The sequence below is a fragment of the Podospora pseudocomata genome, assembly GCF_035222375.1.
Source record: "Podospora pseudocomata strain CBS 415.72m chromosome 1 map unlocalized CBS415.72m_1, whole genome shotgun sequence".
Classification (NCBI taxonomy): Eukaryota; Fungi; Ascomycota; class Sordariomycetes; order Sordariales; family Podosporaceae; genus Podospora; species Podospora pseudocomata.
The window spans coordinates 5,576,215-5,595,838 of NW_026946363.1; the positions used below are offsets into that span (position 1 = coordinate 5,576,215).

The 19,624-nt window shown below is 54.1% G+C and overlaps 8 protein-coding genes across 8 annotated transcripts; 5 read left to right on the forward strand and 3 right to left on the reverse strand.

Moving 5' to 3' along the window:
- Positions 1 to 387: 387 nt before the first annotated feature.
- Positions 388 to 1,071, forward strand: QC762_118720 (uncharacterized protein; the record flags this gene model as incomplete). Its single annotated transcript, XM_062886309.1, has 1 exon — positions 388 to 1,071. The coding sequence occupies one exon, from the start codon at positions 388 to 390 to the stop codon at positions 1,069 to 1,071; it is 684 nt and encodes a 227-aa protein (XP_062749381.1).
- A 1,075-nt stretch (positions 1,072 to 2,146) lies between these two features.
- QC762_118730 (uncharacterized protein) lies at positions 2,147 to 5,224 on the reverse strand (the record flags this gene model as incomplete). The annotated part of the gene is made up of 1 exon (XM_062886310.1): positions 2,147 to 5,224. One exon carries the CDS (start codon positions 5,222 to 5,224, stop codon positions 2,147 to 2,149), a length of 3,078 nt encoding a protein of 1,025 aa, XP_062749382.1.
- A 1,489-nt stretch (positions 5,225 to 6,713) lies between these two features.
- TMA22 (Translation machinery-associated protein 22) lies at positions 6,714 to 9,107 on the forward strand. Its single transcript, XM_062886311.1, has 5 exons — positions 6,714 to 7,411; positions 7,585 to 7,604; positions 7,716 to 8,021; positions 8,092 to 8,414; positions 8,551 to 9,107. The coding sequence occupies exons 1-4, from the start codon at positions 7,366 to 7,368 to the stop codon at positions 8,287 to 8,289; spliced, it is 570 nt and encodes a 189-aa protein (XP_062749383.1). The 5' UTR covers positions 6,714 to 7,365; the 3' UTR covers positions 8,290 to 8,414; positions 8,551 to 9,107.
- On the reverse strand, positions 8,673 to 11,256 carry QC762_118750 (uncharacterized protein; the record flags this gene model as incomplete). The annotated part of the gene is made up of 2 exons (XM_062886312.1): positions 9,799 to 11,256; positions 8,673 to 9,745 (listed from the first exon to the last, which is right to left on the reverse strand). The coding sequence occupies exons 1-2, from the start codon at positions 9,932 to 9,934 to the stop codon at positions 8,673 to 8,675; spliced, it is 1,209 nt and encodes a 402-aa protein (XP_062749384.1). The 5' UTR covers positions 9,935 to 11,256.
- On the forward strand, positions 10,208 to 11,560 carry RPN10 (proteasome regulatory particle base subunit rpn10). Its single transcript, XM_062886313.1, has 2 exons — positions 10,208 to 10,832; positions 10,894 to 11,560. The coding sequence occupies exons 1-2, from the start codon at positions 10,542 to 10,544 to the stop codon at positions 11,467 to 11,469; spliced, it is 867 nt and encodes a 288-aa protein (XP_062749385.1). The 5' UTR covers positions 10,208 to 10,541; the 3' UTR covers positions 11,470 to 11,560.
- QC762_118770 (uncharacterized protein) lies at positions 11,520 to 12,914 on the reverse strand. Its single transcript, XM_062886314.1, has 4 exons — positions 12,623 to 12,914; positions 12,316 to 12,546; positions 12,126 to 12,251; positions 11,520 to 12,073 (listed from the first exon to the last, which is right to left on the reverse strand). Coding segments are annotated over exons 2-4 (474 nt in total). The 5' UTR covers positions 12,318 to 12,546; positions 12,623 to 12,914; the 3' UTR covers positions 11,520 to 11,727.
- Positions 12,915 to 12,998: 84 nt separating this feature from the next.
- Positions 12,999 to 15,531, forward strand: YEA4 (golgi uridine diphosphate-N-acetylglucosamine transporter). Its single transcript, XM_062886315.1, has 3 exons — positions 12,999 to 14,350; positions 14,413 to 14,756; positions 14,819 to 15,531. Exons 1-3 carry the CDS (start codon positions 14,029 to 14,031, stop codon positions 15,416 to 15,418), a joined length of 1,266 nt encoding a protein of 421 aa, XP_062749387.1. The 5' UTR covers positions 12,999 to 14,028; the 3' UTR covers positions 15,419 to 15,531.
- Positions 15,532 to 15,650: 119 nt separating this feature from the next.
- AMD1 (AMP deaminase) lies at positions 15,651 to 19,530 on the forward strand. The gene is made up of 2 exons (XM_062886316.1): positions 15,651 to 18,929; positions 18,992 to 19,530. Exons 1-2 carry the CDS (start codon positions 16,273 to 16,275, stop codon positions 19,419 to 19,421), a joined length of 3,087 nt encoding a protein of 1,028 aa, XP_062749388.1. The 5' UTR covers positions 15,651 to 16,272; the 3' UTR covers positions 19,422 to 19,530.
- The last annotated feature ends 94 nt before the right edge of the window (positions 19,531 to 19,624 follow it).

The following is a 19,624-nucleotide window of genomic DNA, read 5'->3' on the forward strand; positions in this document are numbered from 1 at the left end:
CAGCTGGGTCGCCCTATGCCCCCTCGTAGAACTCTTGCCAAGCATCTGACCTTTGATCATAGTTCACGCGCGCCTGGGCCGGTAATGACGAGCCTGATGGCTGGTACCTTCCACTGTGGCTGGTGTATTGGGAGATGACGGTCCTGTAGCAGCCGAACAGCCCCTTTCCCCCGTAATGGGAAGCGATGGCGTCGTCGACGAGGCATTCGAAGCCCGTGCCACCACCATCAGACTGGTTTGTATGAGCCTGAGGACGCGCTGGAGGGCAATAGTCCCTGGTCGACGTTCAGGAAAGCTACCAGGCCATTCCCCTTTGGCGTCAGGCTGGCGGTGTGTCCGTAATTGCTATGGTTGCGGGTTGACGTAGTAGCAGTGAGCAAGTTGCTGATGATGCAGAATAAAAGAATGTGCTTCCCCTTGGTCTTCACCTCTGTTCATTACATTCGTTCTTCACACTATCGTCACATCAGCATTCAACCAATTTATGGTTTACATCAACCCTTACCACCCACCATGGATACCTTCCAATTTCTCCTCTGGCTTCCAGCCAGCCCCCTCAACCTCGCCCTCCTCGTCCTGGTAGCCATTCTTGTCAGCATCCTGGTTACCTTTTACACCACCAAGCAACACTACCAGAACTCGACATTGATCACCACCACTACTGCCACCACCACCACCAGACAACAGACCCCAAAGAATCACCAGCCGCAACTCCCTGCTACCATCCTCGAGACAAGACAACAACTCGTCCAGGAGTCACTACCCCCCGCCGAGCAGCCCAGAGCAGCAGTTCAGGAACAGCCCACGGCAACGCAGCCGATCCCAATCTCCATCCCGATATCACCAGTAGGCTGGCGCAACTCCTTCGGTCCTACCATGATGCACCCCTCCAAGAGGGATTCGCTCGTGAGCTCGGTCGGCGCAAGAAAGGGGAGCTACTGCGCTAGGTGCTCCTCCTGGCCGGTGTCGGATTGGGACGGCAGCGGCAGCGGCAGCGGTTCTGAGGGGGAGGTGGTGGGGGGGAGTTTTGGGACGGAGGTGACGTTTGGGTTTATGGGGGCTCATCTTTGAGGTGAGGTGAGGTGAGGTGAGGTGAGGTGAGGTGAGGTGAGGTGAGGTGAGGTGAGGTGAGGTGAGGTGAGGTGAGGTGAGATGAGGTGGTGAAGGGGGGAAGGGCGGGGAAGAAGGGAGGGAGCGATGGGGAAGAAAAGAGGCAGAGGGAAGGCGAAGGGGAGAGAAAAAGTAAAACATCAAAAAAAAAAATAAATGAAAAAAATTGAAAAAGATACAAGGACAAAAAAAGGGTCGATGGGCCCAAGGAAAAAAAAGAAAGGAAAAATAAAAAAAAAAAATAAAGAAAGAGAATAAAAAATGAAACAAAAGGAAGGAAAAGGGGGGAAGGGAAATACACGAAACTGGGAGGGAAGGGGGTGAATAACACAACGCGTTTGCGAAGGGAGGATAGATCATTGCTCGATTCATTGTTCGATTCATTGCTCTCTTGTTTGGTACAAAGGAGGACGGGGAAAAGTTTGGGTTTTGGCTTCTCTTGATAGATTTGGGTTTTTCTTTCTGGTTGGATTTCTATGGCGGGGGATGGGGCAATGATGATGGGCCTGGTGATGAGCTGTCATGAGGAACGGTGATGAGCTGTCATGAGGAATGGTGATGAGCCAGGCATTTTTTGATCTGGTTTCGAGCGAGCATACTCAATTGGCCTCCAACACTGAACCAAGACGGATCGTGGTTAGGATGTTTATTTACGTTATAGAGAGAGAGAGCATCATGACATCAAAGTCCGTTGATGAGAGGGTAAGGGAATGTGATGTGACCACCGGATTCTAGTGGATGGTTTGATCATCATGTCTAGCATGACACATCCATAAAGGCGGACACACAGAACACATGACCGGTGGCAAGAGCAGTGCAGATGAATAAATCGCCCCCAATATTATTATATAATTCTCATCATCATCATCCCCAAACAATATGTGTAGCAGGTATATATATATATGTATGTACATCTGAACAAAGTAAAATCCTCGTCTGTGACCGACGATAATATGTCCACGATGATGTCCAATCATCACTTTCGTCCCTTCATGAACCCAACCCGTCCAACTCCACCCATCATCACATCATGCACTCAATACAAGCTCTCGGTATCCAAGCAAATTCTGATGCTCCCACTCCGATCCAACTCATTCAACTCATCCGCAAATTCCACCTTGGGCTTAGGAACCGGCTTCCTCGCATACCCCTTCAAACACCTAAACAAGCTCCCCTTCGCCCTCCCCTCCTCAACAACAGCGCTAACATCAGCAATCATCTTCCCCGCCTCCTTCATCGCCTTCCCAGGCGTAACCGTATCCGCCAACCTCAACTCCCCCGCCGCCCTCTCCATCTCCGCCCTCAACAGCCACTTCTCCCAACTCCACCCCGCAACCAACCCCGTAACAGCAGCAATATTATCGCTCGACCCGCTCACCACCGCCTCCATCCGAAGAACCTCCCTCTCCTCCCCGCCCGCCTCCTCCCGACCGACACTCACCACCGGCTTGGGCAGCTTCTTGGGTCCCACCGGCATAGCAACCCACGCCCTCCTCACATCCTCGAAACCGGCCTTGTCAAGCCTCGAGATGAAGTTCTTTGTCGGGCGGGCGTCATATCCCAGAGTCTGCAGCGCGAACCCAAACTCGACCGCCTTGGCGTTGCCCAACTCTCCCGCGTTGATGATGTCGGCATCCAAGAGGTTGAACTCGATGTAGCCTCCTGGCTTGAGGACACGCATGCACTCGGCCAGACAGGCGTCCCACTCGTCCACCCCGTTCTCGCCCGACATCTTCAGCACAGCATGGAGCTCACGAGCGGAGATGAGATCGAACTGGTTGTCCGCAAAGGGAAGCTTGGTCAACCTCTCCACCGCGACCTGCCTATGGTTGGGAGGGCCACGGATGTTGGAGTTGGACAGTTGACGGATGGCCTTGGTTGTGACAGTATAAATCTTGCAGTTGGGGAACTGGAGGGCAGCATGCCAGGCCCAGTCGCAGGCGCCCTGGCCGCCGAGATCAAGGATTCTAGCCCGGTCACGGGGGAGGCCATTGCTGCCTGTGCCAGGGGCAAAGGTGGACTGACGAGCGAGGCGCTTGCCGACGGGAGCAGAAACAAGCCTGCCACCGTTGAGCTGCTTGGTGGCGGCGACGTGCCAAGCGGACATGTGCATCTGGCTGAGGGCGTCAGCTTCCTTGTCGGCGCGGAGCTTCTCAGGGTCGTCAATGAGGTTGTCATCGCCGCGGACAACGTTGGTGCTCATGCGCTTCTTGGCGGACTGAGGGACGACGGAGAGCTGGTACTTTCCGAGGAGCTGGTTGCGGTGGGCATCTCTGAGGGAAATGCGCTGGGCCTGAAGAGCCTCGAAGCGGGGCTGACGGTGGACAAAGGCGTCGGTGTGGCAGGAGCGGACGGTGAAGTCGGTGAAGGCGCGATAGTAAGCCGACTCCTGACGGAGGAGCTTGGGTGGGAGCTTCTTGGGGGGTTGAGGGAAGTTGTCCAGGGGAAGGGCGGAGAAGCGGACGGACTTGGACTTCTTCAGGGGCACCTCTTCGGTAGCCTCAACCTTGAGCTCCTCGACCTTGTCCTCGGCCTCGGACTCGTGCTCAGAAGCCTCAGATTCTTGCTCCTCGGCCTCATCAGAGAAGCCGGCAACACCTTGAAGGTAGGCGCGCTGAGCCATGAGCCACATCTGGGTGCGGCCAGCATGGGAGACGACATTCTCCTCTTGCTTGGCGACATAGTCACGGTCAAGCTCGGCAATGATCTCAGTAACAACGATTGGTGAGCTGGGCTCGCCAACAGCGGTCTCGGAAGCAGTGGCCTCAGACTGTCTAGGAGTGGGTGGAATTCTAATAGCAGTAAGAGGAACTGGGGTAGGCTCAATGCGAATGGCTGTCGGGAGGTCCTCCTGGCCCTGGGTCTCGGGGAACTCAACAACACGCTCGATGATGGCTGATGGCAGGTTGTCGAGGTGCAGTGGCCTGGGTGGTGGGGGAGGAACTCTGTCGCGGCTCCATGGAATCTTGTAAAAATTCTCAGCGGTTGTAGAAGTAGGAGGTTGGCCCTCATCGGTTTCCTCGGTGTTCTTCTCAGCGTGCCATGTTTGCCGGCTGGCAGACGAGAGCTCAGAAAAGAAGCCACCTGGGGATGGAATCTCGAGCTTGCTGAGATCAGCAAGAGACAGGCGGGCTGCTGATGGGGCCCGGTTCAAGTTGGTCATGATGCGGGGAGGCTGTCTGCGGGTTTGAGCCATCTCTTGTGGCACCTCAATAACCTGAGTGGGTTGCTCAGCAAACGCTGATTCGTCACCAGCGAGGGCCTGGAGAGTCTCGAGAGCACCAGGCTGGAGACGAACTCCGGACCACTCCTCACCGGCACCATACTCAGAACCAACCACAGGAGTGGGTGGTGCTGACATGGCGGCCATTTCCTCCGAGTTGATGCTGCCGTCGAGAGATGGTGGGGCAGAGACGCGGGGAGTATCTTGTCTTTGCCTCAGTTCCATAAGTGACATGATAGCTGGTGACATGGCAACAGCGGATGGCGGTGTTGGTGGGATGGGCGACAAAACCTTCTTCGCGGCTTGCTGGGCTTCCTCTGGGATCACAAGAGGGGTCAATGACCGGCGAAACTCAAGGGAGGCCCTGGATGATCTCTTGAGGTTCCTTGAACTCCTTGAGCTCCGGGTGGAGCTCCGTTGCCGGCCGATACCGTTTGCCTGAAGACGCTGCTTTCGTCGGATCTCGTCATCGGACACATCGTACAGATCATCAAACTCGGTGACATCGGTCATGATACTCTCTCGGTTGTTGCTGTTGTGGTTCCACTGGAAGGATGGGTTTGATGATGAAGCTTCGGAGCTGACGTCGTCATTATCGAGCTCGGGCTCGCTCTCGTTAGTTGCCTGGGAGAGGACTGATGGTGTAGCTGGCAGGATCGGGGCGGCCAGAAAGTGCATTCCTCTTGGTGTGGGGAAGTGGTCGCTCATGGGGGAAAGCCACTGTTCAATCTTCTCAACCGAAGGCCCGTTCCTTCTCCTCCTCGAGGCGAACGAGTCTCTCGAGTGCTCTGGCTCCTCCATTATAGGATTAAGTGTCCGCGCCGGCCTCCGCCGACCCTGCGGGGAGGGTGGCCGGTACGCAACCTGGGGCAGCAAAACTTGGTCGGACATTATGGTAACTGGTATCGTTGGTAGGATCCAATATTCCAAAAAGCGTGGCACAAACACGCAAAATAAACTCTGTCAGATAAGCCGGAAGAGGACCTGCGCCGGAAATGTAACACTAATTAAGAAAGATGGTGTGAAAGACAGGACCGGCTTCGGTCAACGAAGCACTATAATGTAAGTGCGCAAGAGGCGTAGAGAAGAGAATGGGGAAGACTCCAAATTGCCAACGGAGCCAGGTGACTGGAAAGCGAGATATTATAAGAAGCCCTCCACCAAAGAGACACCAACGACATGGGATCGAGATGCATACCCACCGAGGCGGCTAACGGCAAGATTCGATGGCTTCCTTCCCGCCACGTTGATGGGACTGACAGATCGAGTCATCGACATGGTGTGACCGCGGCCAGAGAAGCGCAGATGGCACGCTGAACTGGCATCTCTGACGGCTTCTTGCTGCCGTCTGGCGGGTGTCTCTCGACATTGGCACACTAGTATGCGTCCGGCAGCATCACCAGTGCAATATCGACGGCGGCAGCGAATCAGCGGACGCATGGCCACAGGAACAGGTCGACGACGAATCGATAAATGCTATGCGAAGACAAGGCGCGCGCCAATGAGGTCTTGATGGTGGCAGTTCCAGGAACGGAGTGCAGCTGATGTAGCCAATAAGAGCGAGAGGTGCAACGCCAGATGTAAGGCGGGCGCTTACAACGGCGCCTGTCCTCCCTCAATTGGTCCCGACAGCCTCTTCCCCCAAGATGAACCACCCACCCTTTTCGTCATCCCCACAAAAGCCATTCACCACAATACCTTTACCCAGGTCGACGAAGCTGCACGCAATGGGCCTTCGCATGATGCTTCGTGGCGGCGTGAAACGGCAAAGACCAACAGTCGTGACCAGGAAACACCACATCCAGGAAACATTTCGTTGAGAGCGCCACTCGGCCGACCTGTCGATCTCCCTCGACATAACGTGATAGCCTATGGCCCTCCTCTCCGGTCCCTTGGCGCAGCCGCCCATCTAGTACGCTTGTTGCCGGCCTCCGGTGCTTCTTCAAGGTTGGTAGCACTTGCATATAACCCATCCCACCAGCCCAACTCAGCTCTGATCACCATCACCATTACTTTCGCTCCAGCTCAGCCAAGCTATCACTACTAGATGCACAATAGCTGTGTGAATGTGGCAATGTAATGCCAACAGTGCCGTGAGCGCCAAGATAGAGAGTGACAGGAAACACCAGATCTTCTGTTCCTGGCTGTCTTACCACACCTCCCCATTTCGACGGAACTTTGGGTGTGTGCTTCCTGTCGGCTGATTGCTTGCATTTCTTCGCAACTGTGAAGATTGGCCAACTGCCAACTCGGCAGATGTGCTGCTACCCCATCCCATATATGCAGCTTATGACCGAAAACTGGAAGCTTCCATATGTGTTGTCAATGATAAGAAAAGGTGAGAATAAGAATAGATACAGCCAGAGAGCCAACCTTGAGAGAACACTTGCGCTCTCACAGACCTGTTTGTTCAGATGTTCGGCTGGTGGTACGAAATAGTGTTGAGCGGTGACAGAAACCGTGATGAGTGACGAGTGCCGAGCAGTGGTGATCGAGCGCGACGCTGGTGACATGAGACGAACGAGTGATGCTGACTGCAGAGCTTCGAGTTCATCCAAGGTAGGTGATAGTCGATCCGTGATAATCTCCCTAATCGCTAGCCGGTGTGTCGAGACTCGTGATCATGTCGGAAAGTCAATCAGACATGGAAGGAGCTTCGAAGGCGTACCGAAAAGGGATAGAAGATTGCACAAGAGCACATTGTCGAGATGGAAGCGCCGGCTTGCCGCCATCACCTCGAGGCTTGGAGTTCGAGCCGCTGAAAGATAATGCGGGGCTCCCATGCAAAACTGTAAAAGATGATTGGTTGAATTCTGCCACAGATCAACTGCCAGAGAGCTCTGTCTCCGCCTTCCCCTTCCAGCTTCGTTGCTTTTTGTTCCTGTCGCAGTGCCCCGCCATCAAAGTCAGCCCCGCAGTCCAATTCCTAGGAGGGGCAGTCCATTCAGGCGAACATCCACGATAACAACCTCGCGATTATCATATCAAAACCCAACTTCGATTTCTGTACCGGTCAGAACTCCCGAACTGTAATGGCCGAGACCTCTGCTGCCAGCCGGCATGTGACCTACTGTGGTGGTAGGGAACCCCGTTTCTTAGCAATTCTGCCCCTCCATCCTGGAGCTGTCCCTCACAGTGACATCACCTGTTTGTGGCTGTCGCGATGCTCACCACCTCCCCTATTTACCCCTTTTCTCCCGCCGTCGCGAACTCAATCCATAAGACAACCATAGCTAACCTATACTCTCCAGTGTGCACACTACCACCCGAGGTACGAACTGCCTCCCGCTACCCTTCCCCTCCTCCTGCGCATGCCCGTCTCTTCCCACACGCAACCCATCACGCGACACCCCTTAACCCAAACTAACACCCCGTCTCTTAGTACTGTGAATACGGCGGAACAACCGCCAAATGTCAGAAATGGCTCGAAAAGTCCCACCCGGACCTCTACTCCAAGATCTGGTCCCCCGAAGCCCTCTCCGCAGCAACCGCCTCTCTCTCCCTTGAAGCCCAGGAACGCGCCGCCAAAGACGCCAAAAAGAAGGCCGCGAAAGCCGAGGCCGCCGAACAGAAGCAGGCCGAAAAGCTCTCCAACAGCGTCGTCACCATCAAGCGGATCGAGCGCAACAAGCGCAAGTATGTCACCTCTGTCTCTGGGCTGGAGGCTTTTGGGTTGGACTTGAAAAAGGTAATCTTATTACCCCCCCATGATATACGTCTGAAAGCAGGGGGATGTTGACAGTGACAAAAAAAATTAGGTGTCCAAGGACTTTGGTAAGAAATTCGCGACCGGCTCGTCCGTCACCAAAACCCCCTCGGGCGGTGAGGAAATCGTAGTCCAGGGTGATGTCAGTGATGAAATTGAGGAGTTCATCCTCGAAAAGTACAAGGATGTGCCCGAGGATAACATTGAGCTGGTAGAAGATAAGAAGAAGAAGGGGGCTGCTGCTGGTTAAACAAGGATAAACATGGAGAGCGTGTTGGGTTCAGTTTCGTAGATAAATCTGGAAAGGATGTTTCTTTTGTGCTTCAAAGAGCCAAATAGTTGTTGGTGCTATAAAAATAACAAAGACATGCTAGAATGAACCCCTTCTACCGGGTGGAAAAAACTGGATATATATAAAAGAAACACCACACAAACCCGCCCCTTAATTGCTATATCCTATGGCCCCTTATCCCATATCGAACTGTACTATCCTGTACCCAACGGCCAGCCTAAAACAAAACGCCACGTGCAATGATAATGCCCACCAACCGCCCGATTCTCCCAAAGCCCTCAAATAATACCAAAATACTAACACAACGTCATCAGAACAGAACACGCCCCTTCATATCTCCCCTACACCTGCGCCCTCTTCCTCAACACCCGTCCCGCTGCACTCCCCGTCGTCCCAACCTTCCCTCCCGCCGCCGCAGCGGCAACGATCCTCTTCCCCGCGCTCGCCCCAACAGTCGCCGCCTTCTTCCCCCCTCCCACCCCAGAAACACCACTCTTGCTCTTCGCGTGCCCACTTCCCCCAGCCATCGCCTTCGTGATCGGGGGCCTCTCCCCCGGCGCCGTCGCCGGCCGCTTCTTAATCACCGTTCCCGTGCTCGCCTCGCTAGACTCCGAAGTGCCACTAACCCTTCGTTGTTGTTGCACAGTCCGGTTGGCACCGGTTGTTCTTACCGCTTGCGGGGTAGGCGCAGCAGCTGTCAAGGCGCGTTTTCTCTTCACTGCGGAGGAAGAGGCTGTGGTGGAGGTGGATGATGAAAAGTTCATTTTTCTGACCGAAGCCGATGTTCCAGGGCGGGAGACCGACGGCGGGGGACGGGAGATGGTATTGTGTAAAGAGTGGGAGGTTGACGTGGTGCCTTTGGTCGGGGAGACATTTCCCGTTGGGCGGGCGATTCCCGAGCGGATGGTGTTGCCTGGTGTAGTCGTGGGGTTGCATCTACCGACCGTCCGGGTGTTTGAAGAGGTGGGGGAGAGGACGTTGTTGTTGTTGTTGTTGTTTTGGCTTCGTGGTGGAGGAGGTTGCGCCTGGGATGACGATGGCGGCGGCAAATGCTCGGCTCTGGGACGCTTCTTCGGGTTAGCGAGCGCGTCGTTTTCGTTTTCCTTGTCGCCGCCGGTCATCTCGTGGCTGCGGCGCTTGGGCGGGGCACCTGCTGCTGCGGATGGGTAGGTCACGCCTCCTGCTCGGGGAGGGTAGACCTTGGAAGGGTTGGAGTCCTTTTCTGGTACGGGGGGTCCTTTGAGGTAGCCGGCTACGGGGGGTCGTTGTTGGTTGGAGTACTTGTCAAGCAAGTCGCCCATCTTCATTTTTCGGAGGGACATTGGGATGCGGTTGACGCGTATTTCAATTCGTGTCCGAAGACTTTGCGCGTGGATGCTGTAGTTTGTTCGGAGTTTGCGGGCTCGTTCGGCAACTGAGGGGGGTGTTAATCATGTTTGTCGCGTCAAGTAACAGTGGGATACATACTTTCGAGTTGAAGGTTCTCCATGAGAGCCTGCTTCTGCGTGGCTGTGACACCTCTTTTCCTCATCTTGATCGGACTCCTTTGACCGTCTAGGGCCATTTCTGTCGGCACCATGGCCATTTCGTTGTCGCTCGACATTGGTTCTGTGATTTTATCGGAGTGGAAGAAATTACGGCGCAATAGGCTAATGAACGCGGTTGTAGGGGATAGATCAAGTATTTCTTCCGTAGAATATTTGAATTGTAGAGGTCCTGTGCCAAATTCTGGTCAAAACAAGATTCGTAAGGGGCGAGTTGAGTGAACAGTCGAAATGTGGGAAGGGCTACCCGCGATCTTTAACGTGAGTGGCCCGTGTTTGCAAAGTAAACAAATGCCAGAGCTAGGTGTTTGGGGGCGCACGGTTGCCTGTGGGGCTTGAATGTTGGTGGGGTCAGCCAGGCGCTACCCCAGGTGGTACCGCTACCTGCTGATAGCGGCACAGTGTGAGGCCTTATCGGTGACGCTACCTTGAGGCTTTGGACCAGGGTTGGGTGTCGCGCGACGGTCTCCAGGCTGAACCGCCTTACGCAGGCGGGAGCTCTGTTACCTCAGCACATTGACTTCCAGTTGCTTTTCGAAGCTTCATCTTCAAACCACCCGACAATTTCACAGCCCATCTCCCTTTGTCAGTGATTTACTGATAAACTACGGCCAATCCAATTTTGCTTTTCCTTATTCAGACAACACCCCAAACCAACTGCCCAACATGGTGCTCGAGGCGGTCATGATCGTGGTGGACAACAGCGAGAGCAGCAGGAACGGCGACTACACACCAACCCGGTTCGAGGCGCAATGCGATGCCATTAACATCCTCTTCCAGAACGTCATCCAGGGCAACCCCGAGTCGTCGGTCGGTCTTATGAGCATGGGCGGCAAGGGCCCTGAGGTTCTGGCGACTCTTACGGTAGATCAGGGCAAGATCCTCGAAGGCTTGCATCGGACGAAAAAGAACATCCGTGGATCCGCTCATCTTGCGACTGGTATTCAAGTAGCACATGTGAGTTGCTGCGCAGTGAGGATCAACTTCTCATAATACTGACCGGTGGTGTCTTCTGTAGCTCGCCCTCAAGCACCGACAAAACAAATCCCAGCGGGCGCGCATCGTCGTGTTTGTCTGCTCCCCCATCGAAGACATCGAGAGCGACCTGGTCAAGCTCGCCAAGAAGATGAAGAAGGCCAACACGAGTGTCGACTTTGTGCTGTTTGGCGATATAGATGAGGAGAATCACAAGAAGCTCACGGCGTTCAACGAAATAGTCAAGGGCAGTGGCCAGGGCTCGCATCTGGAGGTTATTCCCCCCAGTTCCAAGCTGCTCAGCGATCAGCTTCTCGCTACACCCATTTTGCTTGGAGAGAATGCCGGTCAAGGCGGTGCCGGCGGTGGTGGCAGTGCTGCCGAGGAATTCGAGTTCGGCGTCGACCCGTCCGCTGACCCAGAGTTGGCGCTGGCTCTGCGTATGAGTATGGAAGAGGAAAAGGCCCGGCAGGAGAGGGCAGCTCGTGCCGAGGCGGAGGCTGCTGGTCAGAACACGTTGGAGACTGTCAAGGAAGAGAACGAGTCAACACCTCTGCTGGGCAAAGACGGAGAGCCTAGTGGCAACAAGAAGGATGATGATAAGATGGACACCTCTTAGTAACAGGGCACCAATGGCTTCGAATCGCGCTCGGAATGTGTGATGGCACACGATATCAACTCTTCCCAAAGAATCAGCGGCTATGCCCCCAGCGGAAGGGCTTCTTGTAGAATAGATCTGTTTTGCCATTAAACGGCGGAGTAATTCCCCTAATCGCACTGTGGATCTCATAATGTTTCCCATGAACGCCTGATAACTCCTCATGCTTGAATCCGACACTTGACAGACCAACACCAGCCCTTGACCAGCAGACACTGTCTACCTGTTGTTAATCTCCCTAATATACGACAACAACTTCCTGTCAAACATGTCGCAGCGCACCGGCATTTCCAACTGGTAGAATGGGTTCTTCATGACATAGTCTGTGTACATCTCGTAGACCCGCCGCATGGTCAAGTCGACGTTTGTTTGTGTTGTGTCGGTGAAGAGGAGGAACTTGATGCCTGTCAGAGTAGTGAAGCATTGCAGCCGAAAGTTTTCTGACTCTAGGACTTCCAATCCGGATGGTGGTTCCGGCCGGGTCATGGTGCCAGCTGATGAGGCCGAGTTGCGGTTTGCTCCTAGGGTAGGGATGGGGCTGAGGCGGGCTGTAATGGCGTGGACGCTTGAAGTGATGGGTGTCAGTAAGGACTAAGTGAGGAGTGGCGGCCTCATACCCATGGAAAGTACCAGCGAGGACGAGATAGTCGTTGGTGCTGATTTTGTTTAGGCCCCCTTCGTGGAAGGTTCGGTTGTAAATGAGACCGCCGGCCTTGTTGATGATGATGAGTGCGAAGACGGTCCTGGGGAATGTAATGTTAGTATGGCGACAGTAGTGAATAGGGGGGTGGGTTATGAGAGACACACATGGTGGCAGGCTCATTTCAGTACTACGGAAAGCATGAAATTAAAGGGCTACAGAGAGTCTGTGTATTTGTAGCTAAGTTTGTAGCTCTGTAAAGTGGTGCTGATGAAATGTGATTGTTTTTTGCTGTGTTGAGGTGACTGTTCTGCTTGACAATGTTTGATGAAGTGAGTGGTGAATGATGAGCTGTGAGCTCCTGTTGCGGTTGGTAGCCGCAGCCAAGCATTGTGGGGCTTGTGATTTGAGGTGGGTTAGGGTTGAACAGGCCGTTCTGCCGTTTCACTACCGTATGTTCCATGGTTCACTTACAGAGTGCTCAAGACTGCTCCTAATTGTATCCAAGGTAAGTTATCTTACCTGACATCACATTCTGTGCGAGGCATATGTTTACGATATATGCGCTCAGTAAACTGCTGTGAAATGAAAAGAAGAACCCAGGTGCCTTACATTTCGGGGGATAGGACGGCAACCCATCTCCAACCTACAGGGAGGTAAAAGGTATGACTTGACATGTACCGGTAAAACTCCAAGTATAATTGCCAGGTGTTAAGTCAACCATTGTGGGGAGGCGGAGTTGAGGTGGCTACAAACCAGTACTTCTCTTAGTGGTGCCAGTTGCTTGCCAGAGCATGCTTATGACCCTCATTTTCCACGGTCATATCAATATCATATCAGAAATTCACATGCCATGTGTCACTTGCATCTGCGAAACAAGACCAAACCCGGGCTTCGGTTTCTCATCCCCCGCCTGAACGGACTTGATAAAAAGCCGAAAACACACTGAAACATACGAGACGAGACCCGCCGGAATGCTCCCGTATCAAGCCACTTACACCATCAATCCCTATTCCCGGGCAAAGAAGCAGATATCGAACTTTGAACTACCGGCCGAAGATCTGGGCATGCAGGTTCAACAATCTCAAGCATTCTTCCCAGCTGCACCCCACCACCACCACCACAATACGACCTGCAGAGGGACCTCAGTGGGAGACTTCAGCCAAGGAAGCCAGCAAAGATCCCGGCTCGGCAAATGGCAAGCCACACACTGAAATCTCAGGGCACTTGCCCGTCAGGCTTCCGCCCAATCTTAACATGGATCATGGCGGGCGGTGGGTATCGCGGAACATCTCCACCGTGCTTCTGGAGGCTTGTCGCCTTGTCTTGTGGCCACATGGAAGTTCGAAAACCAGAGTAACGTAGCCCTGGGTTTCTGCAACGACGAGATATTTAAGCAACGGCTGCACGGGCGACTCTGCGAAAATGCTGGCCACTTAGGGGAGGGATTGGCGTTTTTAATGCTGGTGCTACCGCCGCCGCAGAAAGCCGAAGTAATTCATGCCAGTTTGTTTCCTCTGAACCTGAACCACAACATCGTGTCAGCACACAACTGGCCGTCCACCGTCCACCGTCCACCGTCCAGGCTCTCGAGAACAACAACTCTCCACTCGCTGCCGTTGACACACTCGCTTTTTCCTCTGCCTGCCCCGCCATCACCTGCCCTCGCCCACCCGTCAGCAGCCGACAAGGCAACATCCAAACCAACACTCGTGCACTTGTGCGAGGGCCGCCGTTTCAGCAGAGTCTCTTCTTGCATCGCTACAGCCTATCCGCATAGCTGGGCAAGGCCGAGTCAGCCCCCTATTCTCCGTTAACAATATTCCCGAACCTGTATGCGCTCGTCGTAACGGCCCCCGCGCCGCCCACAACCCCTGGCCATGGCCGCCCGTCGTCGCCCGGCGCCGCATAAACTGCAGCAAACGCCTTCGAACAACAAAGATCGCGGCGACAAGGGCTTCAGTTTGCCGGCACCGTCGCCCCGCGTTATCAACGCCGCTCCGTCCCTCGAGAAGGCCGAGATGTATGGCATTGATGACAACCGTCCGGTCTTCAGTCGCGCCATGGCGCTCGCAGGGCGCATGTTTATCGAGACCATCCCGCAATGGCTGGCCGTTGGAGCTATGCTGTCGCTGATTTTTGGCGGCTGCTGCTCCAATGTCTTTGCGCTCGAGTCAATTATCAAGGTGGAACCTGACAGTGGTATGTTTCACTTTCTGATGGGCAATTGGGCGACGGCACTAACACAGTTGCGCTGCGGCCAGGTTTCTTGTTGACTTTTGTGCAATTCATTTTTGTCGCCATCACCAGTCTCCCCTCCCAACTCGACAGCAGACGCCCACCGTTCTACCTCAAATCCAACAGAGTCCCAATTCGCCGCTGGCTCGTCAACATTGTACTGTTCTTCGCCATCAATGTTCTCAACAACCACGCCTTTAGCTATGACATTTCTGTACCGGTGCACATCATCTTGCGCTCTGGAGGCAGCATCACCACCATGCTGGCTGGGAGCTTGTACGGCAAGAGATATTCTCGGATCCAGGTGACAGCTGTGCTCTTGCTTACTGTGGGAGTGATCACTGCCGCCTGGTCTGATTCACAGACCAAGGTATGTCGGCACGGTTTATCGGCGTCCTATGGACATGAACATGAAGCTAATGTGTGATGTAGGGAACTACGAGTAGTGGATCTGCCGGGACTACGAGCTTTGTAACTGGCCTCACCATCCTGTTCGTCGCGCAGGTCCTCTCTGCTATCATGGGCCTCTACACCGAAGAGACATACCGCATGTACGGCCCGCAGTGGAAGGAGAACATGTTCTACTCGCATCTTCTCTCGATCCCCTTGTTCCTGCCATTCTTGCCGTCTTTGATTAGACAGTTCATGAAGCTTGCCAACAGCCCTCCGCTGTCGCTTCCAATCCCCCCGCCGGAGGACTATCCTAACTTTTCACCCAGCCTGCAACGGCTTGTCGAGAAGATACACATACCCAGCCAACTGTTCTACCTCACGCTCAACGTCTTGACGCAGTATGCCTGCATTCGGGGCGTCAACCTCTTGGCTGCAGCTAGCTCGGCTCTGACAGTGACAATTGTTCTCAACATTCGCAAGTTGATCAGTCTGTTGTTGAGTATATGGCTCTTTGGAAACCGGCTGGCGTTTGGAACGCTGATAGGAGCCTGTATTGTATTTTTCGCAGGAGGACTGTACTCTTTGGACGGAAAGCGGAAGCCGCCTAGCAGGAGGGGCACCGCGCCGACCAAATCTTGAGGAGCTGCTTTGTGAGCAAGCCCCAGTTGTAGATATTACCTGATACAAACATGGTAGGCCCCATATAGGGCCGAGATTTCCACTTGTTCACCTTCCCAGTTGGGCACAACAGCCACCACTTAGCATTCTTGGTTGGATGCCATGTGAATGATACCGAGAAACAACATTTGTTTCGGGCCGGTGCTTGTGAGCATGAGTCCGCCCGGAAGGCGCCGTGCCCCTTCTCCCAGTGGGACCCTGAACGTTCCAATCCAGGGGTTCCCGCGGCGGCTGGGGTCGGTATGCATGCTTGCTAAGCCGCTAGAACAAAGAGCTTCTTAGCTGAGCTTGGCAGGCGATTAGCGCCTCGCCCTGGTACGTCATGCCTTGCCTTATCGCTAAAACGATAGGTGAAAAGTGTCAGAGCCCAAGAATGGAGAGGGACTTCGTTGAGGGGGCGGTGACTCAACCAAGACATTGGTCCTGATGGGCGCCTGTATATATTATCCAACCAACGGCTGGAGCTGAGCACTCAAGAAGCTGTTTTGGATTTGGAAAAACGGCCACTCAAAAGTCAGTCAAGAGTGTGCGAGATCTCATTATCTTTGTGGTTTCTACCCCTCCTTTTTGCCCACGATCAGCCTCAACGATGTGCCGTAAGTTTGTCTCTACATTTGCTACCTAGGAATGCTTCTTACCACGCCTCGCTGTTGCTCTGGGCTCTGTCAATCCTGCGTTTGCCAACCGCTCAAAATGCCAACTTGAGTGTGACCTGTCTACGCGCGTGGAACAGCTGGTTAATGCAGTGAACAGAACACTCATTCTCGCATGACCCGTCGTCAAACTCGACGTCGCCCAGGTTTGCAGCAACACAAATGCCGACCAACGATTCGGACGACGAGGAGTACACCCGGCACGGACAGAGTGACACAGAATCCGACGGTTTGCTCGAACAACACGAACATGGCCGCTCTCACGGGGCACCCGATTCACTTGCCCAAAGTCCTGGTTCGGATGGCCACGTCCGCAGGGCGGATGATGCAGAGCTCGAGGAGGGCATGCTTCCCCGAGACATGCCCCATAAGACCGCCTTTTTCGACCTCGTTGCCGAACGCCAAATGACACAGTCAGAGGCCAAACTGTTCTACCAGCGAAGCCAGACGGACAGCCGCACCATGCAGACGCAAACACAGACCCAGTTCTCCCCTCAGGGAAGCCCATTGCTTTCTTCGGGGACGTCTCACACCTTGGGCAATATCGATGCCGCGCTGGGCCAGAACCCCCCGCACAACGCCAGCGGGATCAGGCTTTCAGACCTCGACCCGGCGATCCTGCCCGAATCTGGATATGAGCCTCCCCTCAGCGCAGCGAGGCGCGATCCGAGTCACTTTGGCTTGAGCAGCCTTCCAAGCCGCGGTAGCTTCACCAATCTCAACAACGCCGCGGGCGCTCCCGGGAATCAAATCGATCCAGCGGTTCAGCAGCAGATGCTCCTTAACACGGGCGCTGTTGCGGGTATCGGAAGCAGCACCTACATGGACGCGGACCCTCAGATCACAGCGGAATTGAGCACGATATTCCAAAGGATTCAGAACATTTTGAATATTCGTCACAGATACATCAGCCTATCTAATCAAGGCCCCGAGGACAATCCCAAAGATGACCCTAGCTGGCCCATCTACCCGCCGCCCCCAGAGCCAGCGTGGAGCGAGGAGAGAGACAAGGCTGGCCGGAGCACAAAGGCTCAGAACAGCGCCTACAACAGCATGGCTAATAGCATGGTTCTGAGCATGGACAAAGATAAGCAGCGTTCCAGCGACCAATCTTTCGATATTCCCGACACTCCCCAAAAGCCATATAGGAGTAAGCGGAAGCCCGGGCAGGATATTGGCGAGGATTTCGACATGGATGACTTGCTACCCCTCCCGGGTCCGAGCGAGATGACATACCGACTTGATGACAACGGCGTCTACCAGGTGTATGAGACCGAGGAGGCGAGCAAAGCAAATTCGCCTGTCATCAAGGTGCCTACCATCAAAGAGTACTACCTTGATCTCGACGAGATTTCGAGCGTGTCATCGGACGGACCCAGCAAGAGCTTTGCCTTCCGGCGGTTGCAATATCTGGAGGGCAAGTTCAACCTCTATCAGCTGTTGAACGAGTACCAGGAGACCGCCGACAGCAAAAAGGTGCCTCACCGTGACTTTTACAACGTCAGAAAGGTGGACACGCACGTTCACCACTCTGCTTGTATGAACCAGAAGCATCTGCTGCGGTTCATCAAGAGCAAAATGAAGAAGTTTCCGGACGAGATCGTTTTGTACAGAGATGGCAAGCATTTGACACTGGCGGAGGTGTTTGAAAGTATCAACCTCACGGCCTATGATTTGAGTATCGACACGCTGGACATGCACGCCCACAAGGACTCCTTCCACCGGTTCGACAAGTTCAACCTCAAGTACAACCCTATTGGCGAATCTCGACTGCGTACCATTTTCTTGAAGACGGACAACTTTATCAATGGTCGTTACCTGGCTGAAATCACCAAAGAGGTCATCTCTGATTTGGAGTCGAGCAAGTACCAGATGGTGGAATGGCGCATTTCCATCTACGGACGGTCGCTTGACGAGTGGGACAAACTTGCGGCTTGGGTTATTGACAACAAGCTCTTCTCTCACAATGTCCGGTGGCTCATTCAGATCCCTCGCCTGTATGATGTGTACAAGGCTAGCGATTTGATGGGTAATTTCGAACAAGTGGTTGTGAATATCTTCCGGCCTCTGTTTGAAGTCACAAAAGACCCAAATAGTCACCCCAAACTCCACGTCTTCCTGCAAAGAGTCATTGGATTCGATAGTGTCGATGACGAAAGCAAGGTCGAGAGGAGGTTATTCAAGAAGTTTCCAGTCCCTCGGGTGTGGGATAGCAAGCAGAATCCTCCTTACAGCTACTGGATCTACTATCTGTTCGCCAACATGACCTCGCTGAACGTCTGGCGCAAGAGGCGGGGCTTCAACACCTTTGTTCTCCGACCGCACTGCGGGGAAGCAGGTGACAGCGAGCATCTTGCTGCCGCTGCCCTCTGTTGCCACAGCATCAGTCACGGACTGCTTCTCCGGAAGGTTCCCTTGCTGCAGTACATTTTCTATCTCGAACAGATCGGCATCGCCATGTCGCCCCTCAGCAACAACGCCTTGTTCTTGGCCTACGAAAGGAACCCCTTCTACCAGTACTTCAAACGTGGATTGAACGTGTCGTTGTCAACCGACGACCCGCTTCAGTTTGCCTTTACCAAGGAACCGTTGATTGAGGAGTACGCTGTCGCGGCGCAGATTTACAAGCTGAGCCCGGTCGATATGTGCGAGCTGGCTAAGAACTCTGTCAAGCAGAGCGGCTACGAGTACTCGGTGAAGCAGCAGTGGTTAGGGCCCAACTTCAACATTCCGGGTGCTGGGGGCAACATGGTGAAGACCAACGTACCTGATAGAAGAGAGGAGTTCCGGTACCGCACTCTAATGGAGGAGCGCAGAATGTGAGTTTTGTGCCTTGTTTGGATGCTCAAAGTTTGTGTTGAGACTGACCTGTTGCTGCCAGGGTGGAGAGATACACATCGATCGCTGACAATGCGGCTGCTGTGGATGCCGCCGCGCAGAGCGTGGCGTCCCTTGCAATGTCCTCCAAGAATACTGTCACGGCGGATTCCAAGCAACAGAGCCATGCGCCATCTCCCGCCTCGCAAGTTCAGGGCCCGAACATTATTGGCAAGTCCGCCAGGGTTGAGACCGGTAGCCCGGCAGTTAGCGCACAATCCCAGGTCTTTTCAAGCCCAGTAACGGCTTCCCCATTGACGGTTTCCGGCTCGGAGGAACACATTTCAGGCCATGAGCCGAGATACTTCCCGGGAGTTGTTTCGCGGAGGCGGCGGGATAGCACAAGGCAGAGCTCGATGCATGAGAGTGACGACGCTGCGCTGCGGAAAGTGTCTTCCAAGAGAGATGCTTCCAAGGAGGGGCGCGGTAACTAGGGAAATTTTCGAGCTTGGCTTGGGGAACCATCTGGATAAACATTAAGAAAGGTCTGGAGAGATAGAGAATTTGATGAATCTCAAAGCAACGGTCCGATCATGTTTGGACCGTGTTTACATCGTCCGTGTTCAGGGGCGACCGTTCACCCCCTTTTTTCCAAAGGGTTCCAGACCCGTGGAAGAGCACGTGGCGCTCCGTTTAA

Excerpts from the sequence above, each read along its gene's own strand:
- AMD1 (XM_062886316.1), top strand. The coding sequence starts at position 16,273 with ATGCCGACCAACGATTCGGACGACGAGGAGTACACCCGGCACGGACAG. Across the intron at positions 18,930-18,991 it reads CTAATGGAGGAGCGCAGAAT|GGTGGAGAGATACACATCGA; the intron begins GTGAGTTTTGTG and ends TGTTGCTGCCAG.
- RPN10 (XM_062886313.1), top strand. The coding sequence starts at position 10,542 with ATGGTGCTCGAGGCGGTCATGATCGTGGTGGACAACAGCGAGAGCAGC. Across the intron at positions 10,833-10,893 it reads CTGGTATTCAAGTAGCACAT|CTCGCCCTCAAGCACCGACA; the intron begins GTGAGTTGCTGC and ends TGTCTTCTGTAG.
- TMA22 (XM_062886311.1), top strand. The coding sequence starts at position 7,366 with ATGGCCGAGACCTCTGCTGCCAGCCGGCATGTGACCTACTGTGGTG. Across the intron at positions 7,412-7,584 it reads GCATGTGACCTACTGTGGTG|TGTGCACACTACCACCCGAG; the intron begins GTAGGGAACCCC and ends TATACTCTCCAG. Across the intron at positions 7,605-7,715 it reads TGTGCACACTACCACCCGAG|TACTGTGAATACGGCGGAAC; the intron begins GTACGAACTGCC and ends CCCGTCTCTTAG.
- QC762_118770 (XM_062886314.1), bottom strand. Across the intron at positions 12,074-12,125 it reads CTCGCTGGTACTTTCCATGG|CGTCCACGCCATTACAGCCC; the intron begins GTATGAGGCCGC and ends CATCACTTCAAG.
- YEA4 (XM_062886315.1), top strand. The coding sequence starts at position 14,029 with ATGGCCGCCCGTCGTCGCCCGGCGCCGCATAAACTGCAGCAAACGCCT. Across the intron at positions 14,351-14,412 it reads CAAGGTGGAACCTGACAGTG|GTTTCTTGTTGACTTTTGTG; the intron begins GTATGTTTCACT and ends CGCTGCGGCCAG. Across the intron at positions 14,757-14,818 it reads GGTCTGATTCACAGACCAAG|GGAACTACGAGTAGTGGATC; the intron begins GTATGTCGGCAC and ends TGTGTGATGTAG.